Below are 25,395 nucleotides of genomic sequence, written 5' to 3'. Positions count from 1 at the left end.
TTAAGGCTTTCATGGTACTAGTAACAATGACTAGAACGTAAAATTCCTTCATGAAATAAACAGAATTACATTCGATTTTCTCAATAGCTGATTTGCCGATTTTTAAAGGATTTTTATTAACAGAATTTGTGCAGTTTTAAAGTAAAAACAGCACATTTCCTAAACTGGCAGAATTTAGCCGGTCACCACAAAACAGACCTGAGAAACAGGGCAGGAGAAGCCAGATTTCTTCCTGGCAGTACCACGGTGGCAAATATCCAGAACTAAAGAAAGCTGCCAAGGGGGAAAGAGAAAAAGAAAGGACTTTGCAAAGGCAGCCGGCCCAGCGGAGGAGACGAGCAACACACAGGTAGGTCTGCCTCTGTCTTTATTGCAGCGCAGTTCAAAGGCTGCCATGGAGCTCACAGGAAGCCGCCCCGTTTCCTGGATTGGCACCACACAGCCCACCAGCTGCAGGGGCAGCATTTCTAGCCCAGCTTCTGCTTTTCCTTTGGTGCCAGGAATGGGGGCTCTCAATGGGCCAGAGAGATGACCACCTCAAAACCAAGGACACGTCCCCGCTTGTGAGAAAAGCGGCTCTCCCTCTGCCGAAAGACAGTCAGGAACCATGCCAGTTCTGATGGCAGGAGAGCCGCCGTGATGACGTTCTTCCTGGGGAGTGACACAAAGAAATGAGGACGGAGCAGTCACCTGGGTGGGATGGCTGTGCGCGCCCCGTCACTCTCTTCTGTCTCAGCCTTGGCCCAACACATATATTGACAAACGAGAGAAACCAATTACATACAGGAAACCACAGTGAGAGGGAATGTGGGTGGAGCGAACATAAAAGAAGAAAACAAAAAGTTCTTTTTCCTAAAGTTGCTCAGGACTGATGTCTGGCATTTTGATAGAAATCTGCGATCCATTTCTTCATGTGTTTAACTTCCAATGAGCGCGATAACAGCACAGTGGAAGGATCGAAGGCGGTGCTGGCTCGAAGATCTAAGTGATGGGCCCCTCCGGGGATATTGATCGCCACCAGGGTATCTGTGATGTCTTTGGTTACTCCACCTCCTGACCACGGGTCTAAGTCACCATTGCTGCAAACGAGGGGAAGGAGAAAATCAATATGCCTTTATATTGTCTCCACCTTTCTGACCTCACGAGCATTGCACATGTGAACGCTATCACTCTCAATGCTTCGTGGACATGCCCATCTTAAGTTCCCCTGCATATATCTAGGAATAGAATTTCCAAGATATGTGATACCACTTCCTCATGAACTGCCAAAAAGTTTCCCAAAGTAGCTTCACCATTTAATAGTCCCGTTAGCAACCCAGGATTTGGATTCTTTTTCACTGTGGATTGAAGGTGGAATTGACCACTAGGCTACAAGTCAGTCTTCACCGTGGTCTTGGTCTTCACGCACATGCCCAGCTGACACTGATCATCTTTTCATGTCTTGTTAGGCCACTTGAATAGACTGTTTGGAAAATTTTCTGAGACTATCACTTTCCCCCCTGTGGTCCTAATAAAGGTATCAGCTCATAAATACCCGCCCTCTCCTTGCCTGTCCTCCCTGACCTTCACTGTGCAGACTTCAGAGGTACCATGTACCCCCAAGTTCTAGAAATATGAACACGACTCCTAAACTTCCACACTGTGGCTGTCACCTGTGTACATAGATCCCAGTGGGTGTTTTTCTGTCTGGCTTTTAGTAGCTACTAAGGACAGCAATGGGGTAAGCTGGTGGAGGGATTCAAAGAGCTTCATTTAAAAGACTACCGTGAAAATGTTGCTGCCGGGAATGGCTGCATATGTCAGCAAACACAGCAATGGAAAGATGGAGGAAGGAGAGTCAGGAGTTCAATGTTTTCCTTTGCTACATGAGGAGTTCAACGTCAGTCTGGACTACATGAAGCCTTGTCTCAAAGAACCAAATGAGTGCTATCCTTCCAAATATGAGAGCATAAGATGTTTTCCTATTAAAAGGAATATACTTAGATAAGAGTTGAGGGATACGTTAGTCTGTGGGTATAAGGACATGGCAAGTCATCAGGAGCTGGTTTGATACGATGTCCACTTAGCAGCACAGCAGTAGGAGGTCCTTCCTTAGGGTCTATGACGTGTCTAAAACATGTTCTTAGCTGATAAAGGTGCTGGGTATGGGTTTCACCTTGTGGAGCTGGCCTTAAATCCAATGAGATTTAATCCATCAGTGGCTGGTAGCTCCCATGATGTTTGTGCCATGTCTTCGCCTACCCAGTCGTTACTGCAGCTCACAGGGCTCGTAGCTGTATGACTGATGATTGCTTTCTTCCTCCTGCAGCTCGTATAACACTGTCCAGCATTACTAATCCTGCTTGACTTTGCCGTGTTCTGTGACTCAAGTACGTGGTATCTGACCACCGAATTCTTCAGGGTAACCAAGAGCAACGGCAATAGTCTACTGATGTTTGGGGCTCTTTAGAACATCACCTGCAACTCCAAAATAATCAACTATTTCCTGCCACTGGGCTTTTTATTAGTTAGACTTTGATGTCTAGCAGGGGCATTATTGCCCAATCATAGGGAAACTCTCTTTGTGTGTGTGTGTGTGTGTGTGTGTGTGTGTGTGTGTGTGTGTAAGCATAAGTTTTTATAATAGAAATTTCCACATAGCTTTCTTGAAAGGTCTTTAGTGGTTTTCTTTTTCATTTCTTCCATACTCACCCCCTCTCCCCTACCCTTACATCCTTGTGTGTGCACGCGCATCCATGCACTTGCATGCCGTTAGCTGTGAGTAGCAGTGAGAAGAACAATGCACTAAGTCTGCAAATACAAGTCTTACATCCTCACTACCTGCATAATTTCAGTAAGAACCTAGGCGAACCTCGATTCTCACTGTACCATAGAAAAGAATTTTTTTACAAGATCAGTTGTCCCAAACTGAACAACATGTGTGGCACATGTGCACACTACATATAGCACAAAGTACAAAACACTAACAAACACCAAATCGCTATAGCTACTATCGTATTATACAAGGATGACAAACATTAATATCACCGACAGATAAAATAATAATAAAAAATAGATGTGAAGTATTTCTCAGAAAAACCAATCAAAGTATTAATTCAATAAACATGTGTATATGTGTGTTGTGGTAGGTACATGTGTGTAAGCATGTGGTGGGGGAAGCATGAGCCTGTGTGTGTGTAGAAGCCAGAAGTCAGTGTTCGGTGTCATCATCTGTCTCTCTCTCTCTCTACTCTTGAGACAGGCTCTCGGGCTAAACCTGAAGCTCATTATTTTGGCTAGACTGGCTAACTAGATATCTGTTCTATACCAACCTACCCCACAACAACTAAGGTACAGGCATGTACCACTACGCCAAGCTTTTACGTGGTGCTGAGGATCTGAATTCAGGTCCTCTGGCTTGTACAGGAAGCATTTTCCACACTGAACCATCTCTAATTCCCATCAACCAACGCTTTCTAGGCAAATGTATAAATAAATATTCAGGTATATTGAATATATCTGTATTTGAAATACAATTTTAAATTCCCTGCCCTATTATTATATATTTCTCCTTTAAGAAAAAAAGCAGTATTTTAATTGTTACTTAATGTAGAATTCTAGGGAAAAATTACTCTAAATATATACTCTAAATATATATAAATATATACTTTTGTTTTATATAAGCAAAGAGGAAAACTTCTATGCCCAATAGAACTCATATATTCCTCTACAGTATAAATGTTTACATAAACCACATATAAGATGGACTCTCTTAAGCATACAAGTTTCTTTTTTTTCATTTTCTAATTAATACGCACAACCAGTCAGGAAATGCTCCAGCATTTGCAAAACAAAAAGTCGCTGCAGCCACGTGAAGAGCAAACTGCATCTGCTTTGAAAGGTCATCTGTAGCACCTGGTCACTTAGCAACAGTGTTTGGAGTTGCCCAGAGAGCTCCTCTGCACGCGGACTTGAATTTCTCAGTTCAGATCAATGAAAGCTACCCCAGCCTCTGGGAAATCTCAGGATAGAGACTGTTTTCCCGAGGGACTCCAGATACCTGGGTAAAATCCTCACATAATCACTGGCAATAATTAATTTGCCTGGGAAGTGATGTTAGTTAACCAGTTCTTCATGGGGTCTCTTCTGAATTTATACTTAAATAACTGAGAATCACCATTGGAGAAATAATCCATGGGTTTTAGAAAACCCAAATCCTCCTAAGAAAACAGTGAAAAGAACTGCCAAGGTAGGACTATAACAGCTACTTTTTATTACTGTCTCAGCTACCCAACCAATGCTGAGTGCCCACCCTGTGTCTGGTGCTCCATAGCAAAGGAGAATGGCAACACTATTGTATTGTTACTTTATTACAGAGCACTTTCCTAGTTAAATGTTCTCGGCCATTCTGCAAGTGTCTCCATCAACCAACAAGCTCACCTGAAAATGATGTTCGAATGTGAACTGATGTTTTTGCCGCCATACAAGGTAGTTATCCAGTGAGGCCGTGGTTTCACACCCCACTGGCTAAAACAGTCATCGGAAAACTTCTCCAAGTCCCACTGATACGTTTCAAACATGTCATCAACACCATTAGCACAAAAGGGCATGACCATTTCTGTGCAGGACTGAAAAGCAAAGGCGGAAAGGAAACAAAGGAAATGTGAGGTGAAAAGAGACAAATTATGTAAATTTATTCAGCAAATTTATTCAGCTGCTAGAGCTAGGGTATGAACTTGCAATCCAGCTTCAGCCTCAACCCACCCTCAACTTCCCTGCCACACAACCCCTTATTTCTCATACAAAGACATGGTTGAGATGCCACAGGAGTTAGAACTGTTTTCTTCTTTCCTTCCTTCCTTTTGTCCTTCCTTCCTTCCTTTCATCCTTCCTTCCTTTCTGACTTCCTTCCTTCATTTCTGCTTTTCTGTCTTTCTTCCTTTTTTTCTTTCATTTCTTTCTTTGCAAAAACCCTTCCTTCGTGTCTTTAATCATATTTAGCCCGCGAGACAACCCTGGCAGTCTTACTGTGCAGTTCACAGAATGGAGACTCAGAGTCAAGTTAGACTTCCCTTCCTTCATACAGCCTTACAGTGCCTCCTTTTCAGGACTTGTCAAGGTCTATTATAGTGTTATTTTATCTTTCTCTTCAGGCTATATTTTACAATAAAAAAATCACAGTTTATTTATTTGTATATGTTTGAAACATAAGAGATTATGATCAATGATAGCCATGCATTATATATTTACTGATGATTAAATATAGGAAGAAAGGAAGGAAAGATTGAAGAAGAAGGGAGAGAGTCGTGCTGTAACTTCACAGTGAGCAGGCTTGGACGCAAGTTAGGAAGCGTAATGACTGGTCTATACGACAGTGCAATAGAGCCAGTAAAGAGCCAATTGAGCTCAGGGAAATTATGATGCTCACCTGGTAGCTCCAGCCCATGGAGCCTAGACTGCTGGTGGCTGTTTGTGAAATATTCAGGCATTGCGCTTGGCCTGAATAATTATAATATATATTCAGAGCTTGGAAAATATTCTGCAGCAGCACTGTATCTGATACATTAGGATTTTTCAAGTACTGGCATACCACCTAAGGAAGAGTCAAATATGAATAGAAAATTAGTTATTCTTCGAAGGTAGAAATTGTTCAGCAACACGCTAAGATGCTTATCAATGTTTTATGACAAAATTGAGATATTTCCTCTTCATCTCATTCATTTGTTATTCATGCACTCACCCTAAATCATTTTTAACTTTACACCCCATTCTACAATATTCTTGCTATTTTCAGTTTTACGGTAATTAATAACAAAGTCTATTTCTACATCTTGAATGGTTGATGTAACAGTACACATTCTTAAGAAGAGAGCCATCTCTCTAGCCCCCCCCCCCTTGTCTTTAGATAGGTTGTCCAAACTAAAAAGTACTAGAGAAGTCTCAAGGGTTCAATGACACCACAGACTAGATAAACTTGACATAAATTTATGGACTATTCCATCTAACAAGTACAGTGTTCTTACCACCCATGAAATCTTCTCCTAAAGTACCATCTTCTAGGCTTCAAATTCAATCGTATGGAATATTAAAAAATTCTTATATATTTTTATATAAAGATTCTTATACATATTCTTATATATTTCCAGATCATTGCACAGTAAAACTACAAACCACACAAATATACACAGAGAGAACATTATACTTATGGATGACTAGTGGGACTGAAAGAAATTGGAGAGGAAATTTTTTAAAATTCTAGAATCAAATGAAAAAGAAATCACAACTTAACCAGAAACTTCAGGATACAACTAAGGCTGTTCTAAGTGGTACTAGTTATGAGTGCTTATATTTTAAAATCAGAAATATCTCTAGATAAATAATTTGATGACATACCTTAAGGTATCATAAAAATGAGAAGATTGCAAATCCAAAAGTAGCAAATAGCAAGAAATAATAAAGATCAGGGCAGAAATTAATGAAATGGAGACTAAAAGAAAAACTCATAGACTTAATCAAGGGGCTAATTCTTAGACAAAAAAATAATAAACCAGATTGACAGGACACCTAACCAAACTAGGCAAAAAAAAAAAAAGAGAGAGAGAGAGAGAGAGGGGTAATAAGGTAACAAAACTGGAGGTGAAAGACGGAGGCTATGACATATGCCAATGACATCCAGAAAGGTTTCACTGAAGAAGGAGGATCTATCCTAAATATGAGTAGTAGCACCATCCCATAGGCTGGGGTCTATACTGAATAAAAAAAGAGAATGAGAGCTTCCTGGTGAAGACGCAGTGTGACCATCTTCAACCACGCTGCTGTTGAGCCCCCATGATGGACTGCATCCTCTCGAATGTAAGTCAAAATGCAGTCCGCCTTACTTGAGTGGAAATACAGTCTGCCTTACTTGAGTTGCTTCTTGTCAGCTACTTAGTCACAAGCTGTGAGAAAAGTAACCAGCATACTTCAAAAGAAGAGATGCAAATGTGTATGTGTGTGTGTGTGTGTGTGTGTGTGTGTGTGTGTGTATTTATATGTCACAAGGAAGGATGGAAAAGCAAATACTCAGAGCAAGAAAAATAGTCTTCCTAGGGAAAGCATGCCAGTTGGTTATCCAAAATGAAATGGTTGCCCTGAAAACATTATGTTTATATATTTGGGAACAAACACACAGCAAGTGAAGAAAAGAAGGCCATGAACTTGAGAGAGAGCAAAGAAGGCAATACATGGGAGAAGTTGAAGGGAGGAGAGGAAAAGAGGGAAATGATATATTATAGGCTCAAAAATAAAAAATAGAATAAAAATACTGGAAACGTTAAAAGTTGCTTAGTCCTGATGAAGGCATATCAACTTTTATGGAACTATTTTTGCCAGTGTTCTGTGGATTTAAAACTTTCAAATTAAGCCAGTAAAATAAAACTCTTTCATGTATACTAAAGCAAAGAAATATATAAAGAGGAAGAAGAGAAGAAAGAAGGAGAGAGAAAGAGAGGAAGAAAGGAAGACAACCGGCCATAAGTACTTGAAAAAGTATTGAGGTCCTTAGCGATCAAGACACTGCAAATTAAAACTGCTTTGAGATTTCATTTCACCCCAGACAAAATGGCTGTCATTAAGAAAACAAATAACAACAAACACTGGCAAGGACGTGGGTAAAGAGGAGCTCTTACATATACTGGTAAGAATATAAACTAGTACAGACACTACACAGGTCAGTGAGGAAGTTGCTCACAACAGAACTACAGCTCTACCACTCTTGGCTAAATACCCAGAAGATACTAAGGCAGCATTCCACAAAGATACATTTGTGTATCTAGTAAATGATACCCTATTCATAAGATCTAGAAAAATGAATTTGCTTACATGCCCAGCAACAGAAGAATGGTAGAGAAAATATGTTATTTACAAATAATATGTAATTCTATTCAGGACAAAAAAAAATGAAATCATGACATTCCAGAAAACAGAATGGAAGAAGGAGTCATTTTTTTATCTTATATTTTATTTTGTGCATATAGGTGTTTTGCCTGTGTGTATATCTCTGCCCCACATGCATGCCTGGTGTAGGTGTCAGATCCCCTGAAACGGGACTTACAGACAGTTGTGAGCTACCATGTAGGTACTGAGAATTGAACCCGGGTCCTTGGAAAAGCAGTTAGTGCTCTTAACTGCCGAGCCATCTCTCCTGTCCCTGGGAGTCATGTTTAGAATAAAAAGTTAGACTCAGACAAATACTGCATGTCTCTCTCATACATGAAACACAGATTTAAAAGTGTGTTGTGGTGTGTGTGTGCGCGTGCGTGTGCGTGTGTGTGTGTGTGTGTGTGTGTGTGTCTTAAAACCAAAGAGAGGAAAGGCCAAGACCTTAACGAGGGAATGGAACTAGAGAGCCCTAGAGCACACAGGGCATGAAAGTACAGGCGTCTGTTTGGGGAGAGGAGAGGAACTAGCAACAATAGGGGAGCAGAGAGTGGAAGAACACAATGGAGGAAATGGGTATTTTAAAACAAAGAATAATGACCCTAAATATATATGAAATAATGAAACCTATTACTTTGTGTGTTAGTCTCAAAATTATTTTTTAAAAAATCTCACAACAATGCTCTTTAAAATTGAGAAGAGACCCAGTGATCTTTGTGTATACTGAACAGTCAAGCGACAGAATGCTTTTCTATTTTCCTCTTCTCTTCCTGTGTCCTACATACTAACTCTATAATTATTTCCCCGTGGGTACGTAACTTCTGTTAACTGTGGGCAACGTAAATGAATGTGCAAATCTCAAAACACAAATTAAAAAGTGACAACTGAGCTGACACCAAAAATGATATTTAACTTCCCTGGTTTTTGTTGGAAACACTGTATATGAAATATACAGAGGAAATAGATGTTTCCTATTAATTACAAGGTTTTAATAAAGAGACTTTTAAATTAAAAGTACATGTGAACCAGACCTAGTGACACAGGTTTGTCATCCAGTGCTGGGGAGGCCTGCCCAGACAACAGAGTGACTTCAAGACCAGGCCATGTCTCAAAACAGGAAGTAGAAAGAGGATCAGCCATATAGTTCAGCACCTGAGAGGTCCCAGGGTTGATCTGTACTGGGGGTGGGAGGTGGGGAGTTGGTACTTTTGAAACCCGGTGCTCACATGACTAATTCTAGTTTCATTTCCAATACTGTACACCTTGGAAATACCATCAATTATTTCCTCAAACCTTAACCATGAATTCAGCCAGGCTTTGGTTTTAAAATTAAGAAAGATATTCTTAACAAAAGAATGTTTAAGTTGAGCATATGTAATAAATACTTTTACCATGAAAAGAACTTTAGCATTGTGAAAGATTGAAACATGAGTGTGGTATGTTTTCACACTGGAAAAAGAACATAAAATTATCATAATTTACTACTCGTGGGTGTCCCCAAATCTAACAGTTTGCAGAGTCTGAAGCAGAACTCTGTGCATTTACTTTCGTGCACAGAGGAAGACAGGGAGGCTTGGGGAAGAAGCCCCTTCTCTAGGATCACAGAGAGGTAAGCAGAAGCTCCAGGCCACTCCCTCGCCACCAGCACATCAGGAGATTCTCTTGCACGCTGCTGTTTGGCATGTGGATCATCGTTTACTGTAAGTGTGGCATTTAGCATGCCTTTAATGGCCCACTGACTCGGAACAGTGACAAAAGCTGCCACTTGTTCAGCTCAGCTAATGTATTACGTAGATCTAGGCATGATACAAAGACGGGACACATTATATATCAAAGTACAGCCCAGAATTTGACACACAGAAGTTATTCCATCAGCACCCCAACTATTGGTCTTATTTCTTATTCCTATAATGCTGTAACTGATGAGATTTATCTCCAGTTCTTGAGTGAGAAAACTGGGGTCAGAAGACAGCTGACATGCGTAAGATCAAATAATCAGAAAGCTGTAGAACCCAGGATTCCAGCCCACAAGCATAATTTCACAGAATCTCTAAGTAATTGGAATTTTTTTCTGATGTTGAAAGTCAAAGCCCGCATATCAAAAAAGAGAAAAATATTTTATATAAAAAAAATAAGCCACTTTCCCATTACCTTGATAGGCCAAGCAGGCAAGGGCTGTAGAAAGTTGGCTTCATAAGGGTAGTCCACCATGGCCAGGTTCAACCAGGTCTCAGAGATCCATTCTTTTAAATATGAGATGTCCTCAGAAGACAAGGGGCTACAGAGGTGAAGGGCTTTTGTGAGCCATCGGAGACCACCACCTGAAGATAGAAGGGCATTGCTAATCTGCAGATCAACCAGTCATGTATTCTCTACTTGGTATTACGGAAAACAGAGTTTCTACATGACTTCTCCAAGAAATTTTCCAACCTTCAACAAAATATTTTAGTACAATTAGATACACTCATAAAATTTACCAAAATTAATATTATTTCCTGGTTTAAGATACTACTGAAATAAATAAGAATACTAAAAAGAATGCATAAACTACAATAAAATTAAACAAATAGATGCACTTAATTATTAGAACAGTGTTTTCAACCTTCCTGATGCTGAGATCTTTTAACACAGTTCCTCATATTATGGTGATCCCTAACCATAAAATTATTTTGTTGCTACTTTATAACTGTAATTTTGCTACTGTTATGAACTATAATACATATATCTGATATGCAGGACATCTGATATATGACCACCAAAAGGGCTGCAACCCACAGGTTGAGAACCACTGAATTAGACTATTGAGCACAAGACAGCAAACAAGAAACACACAAAATCCCACACACTATGGAACTCTCATGACTAAGATGCCAGAATAAGAACATCAGCCTATGGTTCAAGGTGAGATTGACTGTGTAGGTGTGAGGAAGGACTGAGGACAGCAATAGGCTGACACTACTGACACCAAGCGTTTGCTTTTAAAATATTATTTATTTATATATTTTGATTGGTATGATTCTCTATAGGTAGAGTGTGTGTGTGTGTGTGTGTGTGTGTGTGTGTGTGTGTGTGTTAATGTGTGGCAGTATTAGATGAGGAAGACCCCTCAGTAGGTAAGGTCCCAGCTATGCAAACATACAAGACCTGAGTTTGAACTCCTATAACCCATATAAAACCCCAGAAGTGGTGGTGTGTGCCTGTAACTCCAGGTTAGGTCGGGAGGGGCAAAGATAAGCAGATCCCCGAAGCTCACTGGCCAGCCAGCCTATCCTATGAATGAGCTTCAGATTCAGTGAGAGACTATGTCTCAACAAGAAAAAAAAAAGGCAGGGAGAGGGCTTGAAGAAAGGCACCAAAAGTGACCTCTGACCTCCACATGCACATACATGCGTGCCCACTGAACAGATACAGCAGTGATCACATACTAACAGGCACATACAAAACAATACACAAACATTTAATACATCATACACACACAGACAGACAATACAACAAAGACACATGACTACAATTTAAAAAAAAGTCACAGTGGGGGCTGCAGAGATGGCTCAGAGGTTATGAACACTGACTCTTCTTTCAGAGGTCCTGAGTTCAATTCCCAGCAACTACATTGTGGCTCACAACCATCTATAATGAGATCTGGTACCTTCTTCTGGCCTGTAAACATACATGCAGACACTGTGTACATAATAAATAAATCTTCAAAAAAAATTTAAAAGTCACAGTGTTAGATTTTTGGTTTTTTTCCTGGAGGCAGGGTGCGTGTCTGAGACAGGATCTCTTGGTATAGCCCTGGCTGTCCTGGAACTCACTCTGTAGGCCATGCTGATGTGGAACTCACAGAGATCTGTCTGCCTCTGCCTCCCGAGTGCTGGGATTAAAAGGCCTGCACCGCCACCCAGTGGCCACATGGATTGTTAAAGGTTAAAGAAACACAGACAAACTGCAAATTCACTCTTAATGAAAGCGTACCTGTACTGGAGAGTCGGTTAATGGCACCCCAGGATCTGTGGATGCTCTCTGCACAATGTGGACCACTTTTCCTAAAATCTTCAGTTACAATCTTCATAAATATACCACAGGGAACCAAATCCTCAAACTGCCAGATAGGGGCAGAAGCTGCAAGAGCTCTTAATGATAGAGAAAACGAGAGGAGAAAGACAGAAATGTAATTTGTCTACTCATTCTTTGTTTATTGATTTTGCTTTTTCAAATGTGTGCACACATGTGTTTGTGTCCCATGTGTGCAAGTCCCTGTGGAGACTAGAGAAGAGGTTAGGTCAGCTGGAACTTGAGTTACAGGCGAGCCACCTGACACAGGTGCTAGGAACCAAATCCATGATACTATTGCTGATGAGAATGAAACCAAAAATGTCCACACACACAGCATGGAGCTTTACAATCCTCTAATTGTTTCTAATTGTTTTCGTTAACTGTGTCCAGCATAAATGCACTTACCCAACTACTGAGTGAGGATATTTCATTCTGAACCAGGCTGCAAGCATGCCGCCATAAGAGCCCCCGATAGCAATGACAGGTTGACTTCCAGCTCCTGGGATTGTTCTTCTCAAGTGTCTGATTAACTCCGCAAAATCAGCCAGGGCTTGTTCTGATGTCAGGAAATTCAAGTGTTGGGAATCCTGTTTATGTGTGTATTTATTCATTTTAAGAACAAAGACAAAAAGACCAGGAATAAATGAGTACATATTGGCAGCCGAGGCACAATGTAGATTCAGAACAGTTTTCATTCCTTGAAATAGATTTCCAGACAATTGAGCTAGAATCCCACACCATTCACATCAAAGCAACCCACGAGAAGTAACTAAGTCTGTGAAAGAACTTGACATATTTTCTAATCGAATGTAATTCTGTTACTTTTAAAAGTTTTTTTTTTCAAATGCAAAACAGGAAGCAAGAGCTAACACACATTTAAACATTTAAGATGATGTCCTTAAAGAGCAGAGACCTCACTATGGCCTCCTCAAACATTTAGCCAGTTGGATTCTTCCACCACAGCTCTGATTTTGTTGAGAAATGTAAACTGTAAATATGATACATAGTTATTTTTAAGTTACAGAACTCCTTATTTGTAAACAAGATAATACATTTGAAGAAGATTCATAAAAGGAACCATCCTAGGGATGTTCCTGGGCAAGTATATCTGTGAACCATACAGCCCAAAACGTCTTTATTTTCCTAACTGGATGGTGATCCTCTTTGTCTCCAGCAGCCAGCATCCTCCAGAGCAAACAGTAATGCTTTAGAATAAGGATATGGGCACCCACAGGGTCTGGAAAGGAAGGTTTCTTGAGCCCTCAGCTTATGTCTCAGGGGTGGATGTCAGTAATCTTATGAGGTTTGAAGGATACTTTTGTTTCTGAGTGAAATAAAATTGCAAGAAGAGTTGTCACTATGGTATGTCTGAAACTGTTAAAAATCACTGCCAAGTCTTCAACCCTAAAATTTAATTGTCCTTCTTACTTGGAGTCCACCAGTCCTACCAGGACAGAGCCTGGTTGTTTGGTTTTCACACAAACACAACAACCACAAAAAGAATTGAAACAACTGCCAAACCCAAAGATCTGTCAGATGCCAGGGAGGATGGAGGAAGTGCCTTGAAAGGACTTCAGAGCTCCGGTCTGACTGTCAGACACAGGGCAGAGAGCAGGTATGAGCCGGCAGCGTAACTGAGGAAAGTCCAGGTCCCAGGTCCAAGCTCCTCTGCATGGAAGTCACCACAGCCATGCAGACAGTGGAGAATACTCGGGACACTGACAGACATGTGTCCCTCCCCTTCTCCAGCCCCTTCACCCAGTTTCACCTCAGAGGGCCCTATAGCTCCTTCAGCAGGACCGCTGGCTATGGGGGAGGTGAACCCACCCTATGTGACTCTTGAAGGAGCTTAAGTGCTCACCTCCCTGGCAAGGCAGCCCTGGCTTGGCCCTATCCTGCAAACGTCACCATTTCAAACATCACAACACAACTTGCCAGCTTGTTCTTCCAATGGAACAACAATGTTCTCTGCTCAAGCCTGTCACATGTCCTGTCTGTGTTCTCCTTTCCAAATGCCATTTGCACGAGATGCTATTTGCTCAAGGCCTCGTTGAGGTTGTAGAAATGATAGAAACATTTAGCAATTAATGTCATGGAATACGAAACTAAGCTTAATATGTGGCTGCTATAATTTTATTTCAAGTCTTGACATACTTAAAATATCTAAGATGTATTCCAATACAAACTAAATCCTGTGGACAACGGAGAAGAGGATCCTGAGTCAAAATAAAGACGATATATTCACTACAGCACCAGCGGGAACTAGCTCAGCTGCCGATCACAGACAGCTGTAAAGCTGGAAGGGAAACAATGTGTCAATGGAAGACAATGATCCCCATTAAAAGGAAACCCACTCAGCAAGTTCCATGACGGTTTAGCTCTCTGTGCAGGTCCATTTTCCTCTGCAAGATGAAGAAGTGCCGAACTCGGAAGGCTAACAGGCATTATTTAAATGCATCTATAAGCTTTTCACACACCTTTCTTTTAAAGATATAACCTAATCTACTCCTTTGGACTTGGGCTACTCTTAGTGACTTGGTTCTAGTAAACAAAATGTGGTCGATGTGATGATTCTAATGACTTAGCAGGTCATTAGAAGTCACTTCCGTGTCCACCTTGGTTTGTTGAGTTGAGAGAAGCTACCAAGTACTTCACAATAGTCTCACACAGGCATACTGGGCAATGCAGGTGGTGAGGGTCATCGGCCTCTTGCCGGTGTCCACAGCAGTTTAGCACTCCTCTGATGACCTGCTATGAGTGGATACAAGCCTTCGGGTGGCCACCACTTTGTCTGACATTTAGCCTAGAGAGGCCCTGAAGCAGAACCTCCCAACTAAGCTCTTCCTACTTCCTGTCTCACAGTAATGAGTGTTTTCTGCCATTCTGGTGTGTTTGCTCATGCTTGCAATTCCAGCCTTGGAATAAGAGATGGAGTAAGAGGACTATGAGTTCAAGACCAGCCTGCGTTACGTCACTAGACCCTATCTCTAAACGATCAAGCGCAAATCATAAACTTACTACTCTTTTAGGTCAGGACGCTTCATATACCTGGCACTAGATAACGGATACGGCTGTATAGCTTTGTTGGATTTCTCTATTTGGTCTTCATTCTAGGTCTCACTACCTGACACCTTCAGTCCATAAGCAGCATTCCTTATCTCGGGCATGCTTCACCTTCTCCATTAACCTGCACCCTCATCCAAAATGTATGCTGACCCTTCACCTCCTCTCTCTGTTATACTTCACGTCCATTTTATATGGTACTGTATATAGTTGAGTGCCGCTGTTTCCAATTATCATATAGTAGGCATAACATCTCTTATGCTATTAACAACTTTCATGAGCACAGAAAAAGGAAAAAGATACACCAAGAACAGGTCCACTGCTAATAGAGTCATGATTGTAGCGAGCTACAGGCACCACGACTTGACTGTGTCCCCATGTTTCGTGGCCTGCTCACTCCCCTAGCCACACGTGTATGTAAAATACTAAAGAACAAAATTGGTCATCCGGTGCAGCATGTTACAACACAGCACTCTGCCACTGACTTAGAGCACGTGTGCACTGTGAGCTCATTTTCTCCTCACTTCACTTATCACGACACAAACTCAGTCAACTATAAATACAAAATGTTAAACACTCCTTTCAAAACATGTGGCGATTCCCAAATTATTTTAAATGACAATTTACACCAGGATAGTTTCTCCCTATCAAATGAGATCAAAGACATCAGGTACAATGCAAACATTTAAAGACAACATTGTCATATTTTACTGGGAGCTGTGAACCCCCAGATCCTGAATTTCCTGTAAACTTGTTTTCCCCGATCTGAGTGCCTACAGCTGTTCTGAGCACGAGACCCTCAAGAGTTCCTGATGACAGGGGAATGGTTTCTGGTGCGTTTGCCTGGGGCATGGCTATCCCTATATAAGCTACCCATGGACACAATAAAGGGGGCATTCCTGTTTCAAGAATGACTCGTGTCTCTGTCCATGAGTCTTTGTGTGTTTCAATCTCCAGCCCCTTGCCCGGTTCATGAACTGTACGGTGGCACATAGAGCGCAGACGGACGTGGTGCGCCGCAATATTTTAATGCAATTTGGAAAACGTCATCAGTACAGAAGGTCCTTGGTTAACAGGATGCTAACTTTATAAAACTGAGTTTCCTAATATTCCTATTATTAGTAATAGTGGAAGTGAGAAATTACTAAGGTTAGAGGGAGAAAGGTAAAATAAAGTCATTCACTGGAGGGGAAAGTATCCTGGTTCATTAAGTTCGCAGCCTGCCAAAGGCCAAGAGTTCTTAGTAGAAAGAAAGAGCTAAGAGGAACACCAGGGGTAGCATGACCTCAGAACTCATTTACATACTGACTACACGTTACTGAAAACTGCTTTTCATCTATTTTCATGCTCTTTTATTCCTGAGACAGTAACAGAAACTTAGCACCTACTTTATGGAACAGAATTGTTTACTGACACTATTAAAATAAAGAAAATTCCCTGCACTGTGTGTAGCAAAAGAGTAAGACTGACCTAGCTGAAGCTGGCCTGGACGACTGAACTTAAACTGGGGTTGTAGATGATGGTAGAGCCCTTACATGGGAGGCCTGCTCAGGTCCCCAAAACCACAGACAAGGCAAAACAAACAAACAAGAAAAAATCCAACAGGGAGCTAGAGAGACAGCTCAGCAGTTAAGAGCACCTACTGCTCTAGCAGAGGACCTGGGTTTGGTTCCCAACACCCACACTGCGGCTCGCGACCCTGAATAAGTGCAGTTCCAGGGGATGCACTGCCCTCTTGTGAGCTTCTCAGGCACCGCACTCCCACATGGTGCGCAGACAAATGCAGGCAAAACGGTCAGATACATAGAATAATTCTGAGCTTTTTAGAATAAATATGACAGCAATTACAGAGACATGGCTTTAAAGGCCTTGGAGTAGGCCTATGAACAGAGTTTGGTTGGGGTGTTCGCTCTACACTCTGCCTTGGGTTTAATCCTCAGCACAAAAAGGAACAAAGAAAGAAAAACTTTCATTTCACCTAAATTGTCCATACTAAGGAAAGGTAAAGGACAGTTATTGAGTTCCAGGCAGTTCAAGTTAAAGTGATCTCACACTCTGTGAGCATACATGCCCCAAACTTAAACGAATCACTACCCAAAAGGGTGCCCCAAATCTTTGACTTTCACAGAAAAATGTGTACGTACCTTGAATGAGTCCTCACCGAAGGGCAGGGATTCCCCATAGTACCGATGTTCAGCAAAAACCAGCATCGCTTTCAGTTCCTCAGCCACATCCCACATGAACCCCTGGAAGAGCCACAAATTTACAAGGAAAACAAGGTCATGAGCCAGTGCCTCGAACCTTTGCAAGCCATGTAAATCAGATCAGCAAGGGCTACGAAAAACTGCAATTTACAGGTGTTCCACAGAAAAATCCACAATAGTTGCATCAGATTGTACTAGAGTGGAGGAAATCAGACCAGATTATTCATGTGCTAGTCACTTCAAGTCTTCTTACCCTGCCCTCTGACCCTGAGTCAATACTATATGTCAGTCTTCAAACCACACTATGTCAATATTCTAGGAATGAGGTAAAGATATCTAAGCTGCCCCCCAAGTCATACACAGACAACATAAAGGAATTAGCAGAAAAATGAGCATATTAAACTCGCTGGGTATTTTAGCATATATGTTAGGAAACTAGCTGACATCAGCTGTTAACTCCTGCTTCCAATGTGTCTGATACTGTTCTAACCACTATGTGTAATAATTCACCTAATTAGTGCAATGAATCGGGATTAGGCACTGTGGTTTTACAGGCACGGACACTGAGACGCAAGGCTCAGTGTTCACACAGGCGGCAGAGCCAAGACTGGAATGCAGGCTGTCATGCAGAGCAGTCACCCGGGGCCACTGGACTCACTTACCCTCCCACACTCATGGCTTCTCACTCATCATTTGCTGCCTCTTTCCCTTTGACTGGATGGTGCCCTCTGGACCCTTCCTAAGAGAGCATCCCAGGCAGACAGCATCAACTGATTAGATGTTTAGCATGAATTAAAGCCATGTCATTCCTGATGCTGCTGCTGGAGTTTGATAAGTTACTACTCCCTAACAAGGTATAGGAATCTCAAAATGGCTTTGGTTGTTTTGAGCCATCTCTAAGGGATTAGAAGAGCTACCTGTGGTGATAATGGATATGTTGGCCTGATACCTGTGGTTTTCAAGACCCTGCTTCTCTTTTGCAGAGCTGCTCACTCCTGCCACACCCAGCTCAGGCACACCCTCCCCTGCACGCCCCAGCCCAGCAGAGCTGTCCATCTCCCCTCAACACAGAGTGCTGCAAGAACCCCTCTACCTGCTGCAACAGGAACTCACAAGTCCGTCTTATACCACCAGACTGCGAATGTCTGACGAGTGGAAACAGACCTCTGTGGAGCTGACCTCAGGCTTCGGCGGGAAGCAGCTTAACTGAACCGATGCCTGGTGCAATCAGCGATTATTTGCTTGTACCTATTTCAGGACTATTTTTACCTTTCAAGAGAGGTCTGCGTCATGTGTCAACAATCTGTACCAGCGAGCTCCTTAAGCTTATTTATTATTTAGTCTTCACAGCTCTAGGAGCTGGGCATCCTTACTATAACCACTGAACAAGAGAGGTGAAGCTGGAGCTAAAACCTTGCTCAAGTGAGACAGCAAACTGGCAGTCAGAACTGAAACCTCATCAACCTGCTTCAAGTCTTTACTGCTTCTCCAAAACTCAGTGTCCAGAAGCGAATGTGAGTTGAGATGCTTTAGTCTGTAGGAAGATGCCAAGGACTGGGGAGGTCTAGGATCTGCTTCTGATGCTTATCCAGGACTGTTCCTTTCCTACATGGCTCTTCCTTTCCACCTGTCTGAGGACACGGATAGCCAGCAAGTGCTCAGCGGGGTTACGGAGCCTGAGGAGCACTGGAGTCTGAAGACTGAACATCTCTCTGCCTGTATTAAAACACAGAGAAACTGGGCAGGGGAAGTTGCCTGTGTGTTTGGTAGAGAAGAATAGCTAAAGGCATGAGGATCCTGTGTGGCACATACTTTTAATCCTAACAATGAGCAGGCAGCGGCGAGGCAGGTAGATCTCCGAGTTCAAGGTCAGCATGATTATATATATGTGTGTATATATATATATATATCTTATATATATATCTTATATATATACCTCATATATATATATATATATATATATATATATATATATATATCTCCAGGACAGCCAGGGCTACATAGAGAGACCCTGCCTCAAACAAAGGAAAACCAAAATGAATGGGAAAGAGGCAGGGCAGTACCGCTTATACAAAACAGCACAGCAATCTGGACACTTGGTTCCCATGACATTATTTCTCAGGAGCTATTTTATTTTCAGTATATTTAAATTACTTTATATCATTTTTTTCCTTCTAGTTGTTTGGCTTTCCAGGCTGGGTGTCACTATAGAGGTCAGCCAAGGATAGACTCAAATGCAGTCTTGTACCCAACCCTCCTGAGTGCTACGGAGAGTTGTACACCCCCACACCCCAAGGATGCCGTTCCTGACAGTCTGAAGAAAAAGATCATGAATGAGTAATGCAGTGACGATATTATTAGATCCATGGCTTTTCTGTCACTCAGCTCACTTCAGCAAATATTTACGGAGATCCCCTGAGCGTGCCATGCCAGACACTGACCCCAGGGTCAGCACTATTCCCAACTTGATGGTAGTTCACAGACTAGCTTCCTGGTAGAAATTTGACATTTTCTAGTCCTAGCACTGGCATAATGCAAAGGAGACTTCCTCAGCTCTGTGGTGCTTCTGAATTAAGTTTTGCTAATAGCTATATTGTTAAAGGTATTAGGAAATACAGCTAATGAAGCAAGCTAACAGATCACACCATTTTCCTTGTCACAAATTAAAACCCAATAGAGGGACAGGGCTGGAGAGATGGCTCAGTAGTTAAGAGCTTTGCCTGCTCTTCCAAAGGTTCAATTCCCAGCAACCACATGTGCTCACAACCATCTGTAATGAGATCTGGTGTCCTCTTCTGGCCTGCAGGGATACATGCAGGCAGAACACTGAATACATACATACATACATACATCTTAAAAAAAAAAAAAACAGTAGCGTGAACTCTACTAAATGAAACTAAAGGAAAATGTGGTTACTTTGCCTCTGCCCTCCCAATGTGACAAACTTATATATGTTTTCCTTGTTGGGAAATATCATTTTCAGGAGTGTGACTTTTGTTTATGCTGCATTTGTTTAACTCTGTGAAGCTGTGTTATGCTGCCTGTCTAAAACACCTGATGGTCCTAGTAAAGAGCTGAACATCAAGCGAGGCAGGAGCAAGGATAGGTGGGGCTGGCAGACAGGATAAATAGAAAGAGAAATGAGGAAGGAGAGCAAGAGAACAAGGAGAAGAGGATATCAGGGACCAGCCACCCGGCTATACAGCAAGCTGTGGAGAAAGAAGTAAAGAAAGGTATACAGAAATAGAGAAAGATAAAAGCCCGGAGGCAAAAGGTAGATGGGATAATTTAAGATAAGACAAGCTGGCCAGAAACAAACCAAGCAAAGGCCGGGCATTCATAACTAAGACTAAACCTCTGTGTGTGATTTATTTGGGAGCTGGGAAGTGGGCCCCTCAAAAAGTCAAAAGAGTAAAAGAACAACCAACAACATTTCCTTATTTACATTGGGTTTGTTTCAGTTTTACCCACTAATTGATAAGTCTTTATTGAACATCTATAAATACAGCACAGTTCCTCACTTTAAAAATACAATATTAGTTAAACAAACAAAAATTCCTACCCTTACATTTACCTTCTATATGCCATAATCCAACTATATACAATAATGTTCCCATACCTGCTAGCCTTATAATTAAATTTCCCCAAAATAGTCGTTTTGTCTATCTGTCTGTCAGTCCAGCCTTGAACAATATGGCAGCACAGGTTGGCTCTGAATTCCTAGCTGATGACCCTATCTCACTGACATTTTCCATCTTTCTATTACTATTGACTTTATTTTTGTATTACATTTATTTACTTATTTGGGGGAGGGCACATGCCACATGACAGCTGAGGACATCAAAGAAGAACGTGCAGGCGCTGGTCTTCCCCTTCCATCACGGGGTCTCAGGGACGAAGTCAGGTCATGAGCCTTTGCTAGCTGAGCCACCTTGCCCACTCTTTTTACTTTTAAAGAACATTCCAGTTAAAAATGGTCGTTCTTGGTCATCTCTACTCCTAACCGTTTTCCTTGGTGGTCACTCCAGAAGCTACGTTTCAGCAGAAGAATCTCACTCGTGTGTACATACCGTATTATTGCAAAACCAGGTGATGTCCCCTTCATTCCCGGTGTAGAACAGTATTGACCCACCGTTTGTCCGCCAATGTTGGTCAGCTATTAGGTACCGCTGTTTAAAAGTTCTCGTGTCGGAGAATCCAAAGTGGTCGACCTATGATGGAAACAAAGCAGGCAAGACAGATGTTAAGGAAAAGTAATTCGAATTAACATGCAGGAGACTCATTCTTCCACTGAAATCAACCTATACGAAAAAACAATCGAAAGAAAATTCAAAGTTCACTTGCTCTTATTAATACTAAGTCATCTTGAAATTACTGTGCTTATGTACTATGATAAAACAGTATTTGTTATGGTGGTCACAATTTTCAGTTAAAAGAAAAGATATAATTACAAAATCGAGTAGTTACTTAAAAACATAATGTCAAAATTTTAAGTTTTTAATTATTTGCTTTATCAGATTAATATCAATGGAGAAATTAAAACTGTATATACTGTTATACTATATATAGTGCTATAACATAATCTGAAATATGTATATATTTTAGAGTGGATAAACTGAACCTAAGTGTCACTTTTCATACTTTTTAGTATGGTGAGGACATAATGTCTCAATACTTTTCAAATCGTCAACACATCATATTAGTTTTCAAAGTGCCTTACTATCTGAATTTTCGTTATTCAAACTTTTAATATAATAGTCAAGGACTGATTAAACCACTGAAAAGATCTGTGAACTGAAGATTCCAATACTAACAGATATTCTAAATGTTGGGATTTGATGTGTAATACAGCTTCTAAGAAAAGGAGCCAATAAAGGAACTAAGGCTTGTTACCAAAGCAACGGATGGACATCTGGGACAGAGAAATTACAAGACAGGTCTATGCATCCTACTGCACAATGGCGCAAAGGAAGGCATGCTTACAAAAAACGGAGTTGAATTAACAGATGAAGGAGCCAGAGACAAGGAGCCATTTATTATTGGTTCACATTTTAATAAGCTCAGCATGAAACAAATTGACCACAAAAGAATAAAGATTGTAATTGATTGAAACATTTAGTTCATGAAAATCAATAGTATATGTGCTGGGTGCTTTTGAGTGTCAACTTGCTGCAAGCTAGAGTCTTCAGGGGAAGAAGCCTCAACTGAGGAAATGCTTCCTTGAGATTCAGCTGGAAGGCATTTTCACATTTGGGGGAGGGGGGCATCCCATTGTGGGTGGTGCCATCTCTGGGCTGCTGGTCCGGGGTTCTGACTGAGCAAGACAGGGGAAGCAAACCAGTAAGCAGCTCCCTTCCATGGCCTCTGCATCAGCTCCTGCTTCCAGGATCCTGCCCTGTTTGAGTTCCTGTCCTGACTTCCTTCAGGATGGACAGCAGTGCTGAAGTGTGAGCCTAAGAAACCCTTCCTCCCCAACCTGCTCCTTGGTCCTGGTGTCTCATCGCAGCAAGAGAAACCCTAACTAAGACAGCATATAAGAAAACAATTTTAAGCCAGGAAGTGCTGGCACACCCCTTTAAAACACCAGCACTCGGGAGGCAGAGGCAGGCGGCTTTCTGTGAGTTCAAAACCAGCATGGTCTACAAAGCGAGTTCCAGGACAGGCTCCAAAGTTATACAGGGAAATCCTATCTTGAAGCCCCCTGCCAAAAAGAAAAGAAAAAATTTTATACAAAAAAAAAAAAGTTCACTTGCTGACATTTAAGGTGTCCATTGGGCCACCATAAATTAATTCCTTACTTTGAAACTGTAAATTCGTGGTTAAAAATTCCATAGTAAAGCTGCCTTTCTGATAGAATTGTCCTTCAGGGTACCAAACTATCCCAACTGAAGATGAAGAAGAGCAATTAATTAAAAATTAATGCAGAAAGATGACTATGTTAGAGACATGATAGTTCTGCAAAGTTACTGATTCAGGCAAGAGTTATTAATGGCATTTAAAAACACCAGAAAACTAATTTTCATACGTGTAACAACGGTATCAAAAACAACATTCTTGTCACTGGGACTATCAGCACCTTAATCTAATGATCAATAGATTGACATCACGAGTGGCCAGGCAGGCAGGGCATATATGCCTTCTCATGCATACAACATAAAATACATATCATGTATTATTCATTCTTGTCAAAAGCTTCCATTTTATCTTAATCCTGACTTTAGATTTACTCCAAAAGAGGATATACAGATGGTGGCAGAGTAAAATGAAGTCTCTTAAAGGCAATTGGGCAAATCTGGGTGTGGGACATTTTACAGGGCAATGGATAGCCAGAGGACTGCTTTAGAAAAGAAAAGGGCCCTACCCTGGAACATGTGAACCAGCTGCAGCTAGGACTGCAGCAATAGCCACCCCAGAAAGGTGGCCCCCAACAGTGGTGAATCCCCACAAGAGTCAAAGAGTAAAACACAACCAACAGCTGAACTTTGGGTTTATCTTTAAGGTTTTATGTTTTTGCCTTTTGAAATTGTGAGTTACCACTGAATTAAGATCGTAACATTCACATACAACTACAGGAAAGAGCTGTACTAGAGCTTTTAGGATGGTGGAGGCTGAATACCTCTGTGACTTGAGGGGACAATATTAAGGATGTTGTGCCACGTCTGAAGCACACTAATCCTAAGAGGGAATACTAAAAATGGGCAAGAGATAACGAATTACAAGAATTATTCTTACAGTCCCAACAATTCCCTTTTTTCCCTTAAGTGTTAAGCCAGAAATATGCTATGAAATGTGCTTTTCACAACATGACTTTCCGGCGTCCTCCTGGCTCCTTCTCACCATCAGGAACATGAGCTGCAGCTTTGAGACTGCTTCCAGTACCCAGTGATCACAGGCACACAGTCGGGACAGTGCGCCCTCTGCCGTCCAGACTGAGACCCAGTTGATTAGAGATGGCCAGGTGATCGATAGCAGGAAACAGGTGCTCTGTGTCTTTTCCATCCTCACTGCTCCCAAATTGTCACCCAACTGTGCTTAGTAGATTTATTTCTGGAAGGATGCTTTACTCTTGAGCAATTAAAAAATGCAAACATGTATTGTTGCCCCACAGATCTTATTTAGAGGAAGTTCTCATTCCTTCCTGCCTTCCCTACTTGCAGATCCTTTTCCACATTTCCACATGGTGAGGCAGGAAGCATCTCTTAAATTCCTCTTTTTTACTGTATTTTAGAAAGAGCTTCCGTATGTGACCAGAGATGTGCTTCTTTTTCCAGGTCATACCTGTGAGGCTTTCACGGCATACAACCTACTTTTGTTACGTCGATAAGGCAAGTTGTAGAAACGGTTCCAAGTTCCACCTCTGTTGACCCGGGGCACAGCATTTGAGCCCTTTGCGCTCAGCTTGCTTAGAGCAGGGCAGGTCCAATGGCTTCTGTAGTCCTTTCACGCTAGACCAAGAATGGAGAGCAGTGCCATGTCTTGTGGATGACATTATTGTTGGATACGACTCTATTTAGTTCCACTTTATTATGTCAATGCTTTCAAAACCTGGTTAAACACTCTACATTTATTTGTCTCTACGGCAGGAAGTCAGGAAGCACTGGAAACTGAATGTAGCTGAATTCAGGGACAACAGTTTTCCTGGATGGCAATGTGACAGCAGAGAGATGATGGCAAGAGGAAGATGAATCTTACAAACAGGAATTATTCCTCCCTCCACCTCACTGCTAATCCCCCGAGGTCCTGCTTCCACCCTTTGTTTTGATGTCGGGGTAAAGACTTAATGTATGGTTAGCACACACACTACAAAACCCTGTATCCTAGAGTTCACAAGGATGGATGGGGGTCACTTCCTCAGCTCTTCTTCAAATGCAACAACAGCCTATTCTTTTTCAAAATAAATTGAGATTTATCTTAGGTGTATGAGTATTTATCTGAATGTACGCCTGTATACCATGTGAGTGCAGTGACCAGGGATGCCAGAAGACTCCCGGGACTGGACTTTTAGATCATTGAGTCCTGAGGAACCATATGTGGCTGAGATTTAAACCCTGGTCCTCTAGAAGGGCAGTTAGTACTCTTACCCACTGAGCCACCTCTCCAACCCTATGACACCTATTCTTGATACACTTTTGTCTATAATAAACAGGAGAGACAGAGCAATCCCTTCCTTCTATTTCTT

The 25,395-nt window shown here is 41.6% G+C and overlaps 1 protein-coding gene across 1 annotated transcript in view; it reads right to left on the bottom strand.

The window, feature by feature from the left end:
* Positions 1-206: 206 nt before the first annotated feature.
* Prcp (prolylcarboxypeptidase) overlaps positions 207-25,395 on the bottom strand; it is a 48,864-nt gene continuing 23,675 nt past the window's right edge. Inside the window, exons 2-9 of the mRNA XM_057756173.1 lie at positions 21,287-21,427; positions 17,157-17,258; positions 12,355-12,536; positions 11,869-12,026; positions 10,048-10,217; positions 5,408-5,572; positions 4,420-4,607; positions 207-1,079 (exon numbers count right to left, since the gene is read on the bottom strand). Coding sequence (XP_057612156.1) covers positions 863-1,079; positions 4,420-4,607; positions 5,408-5,572; positions 10,048-10,217; positions 11,869-12,026; positions 12,355-12,536; positions 17,157-17,258; positions 21,287-21,427 — 1,323 coding nt within the window. The 3' untranslated portion in view covers positions 207-862. The remainder of the gene's footprint in view (positions 1,080-4,419; positions 4,608-5,407; positions 5,573-10,047; positions 10,218-11,868; positions 12,027-12,354; positions 12,537-17,156; positions 17,259-21,286; positions 21,428-25,395) is intronic.

The sequence above is a fragment of the Chionomys nivalis genome, chromosome 23 (genome assembly GCF_950005125.1).
Source record: "Chionomys nivalis chromosome 23, mChiNiv1.1, whole genome shotgun sequence".
Classification (NCBI taxonomy): Eukaryota; Metazoa; Chordata; class Mammalia; order Rodentia; family Cricetidae; genus Chionomys; species Chionomys nivalis.
This window is presented reverse-complemented; position numbering and strand designations above follow the sequence as displayed.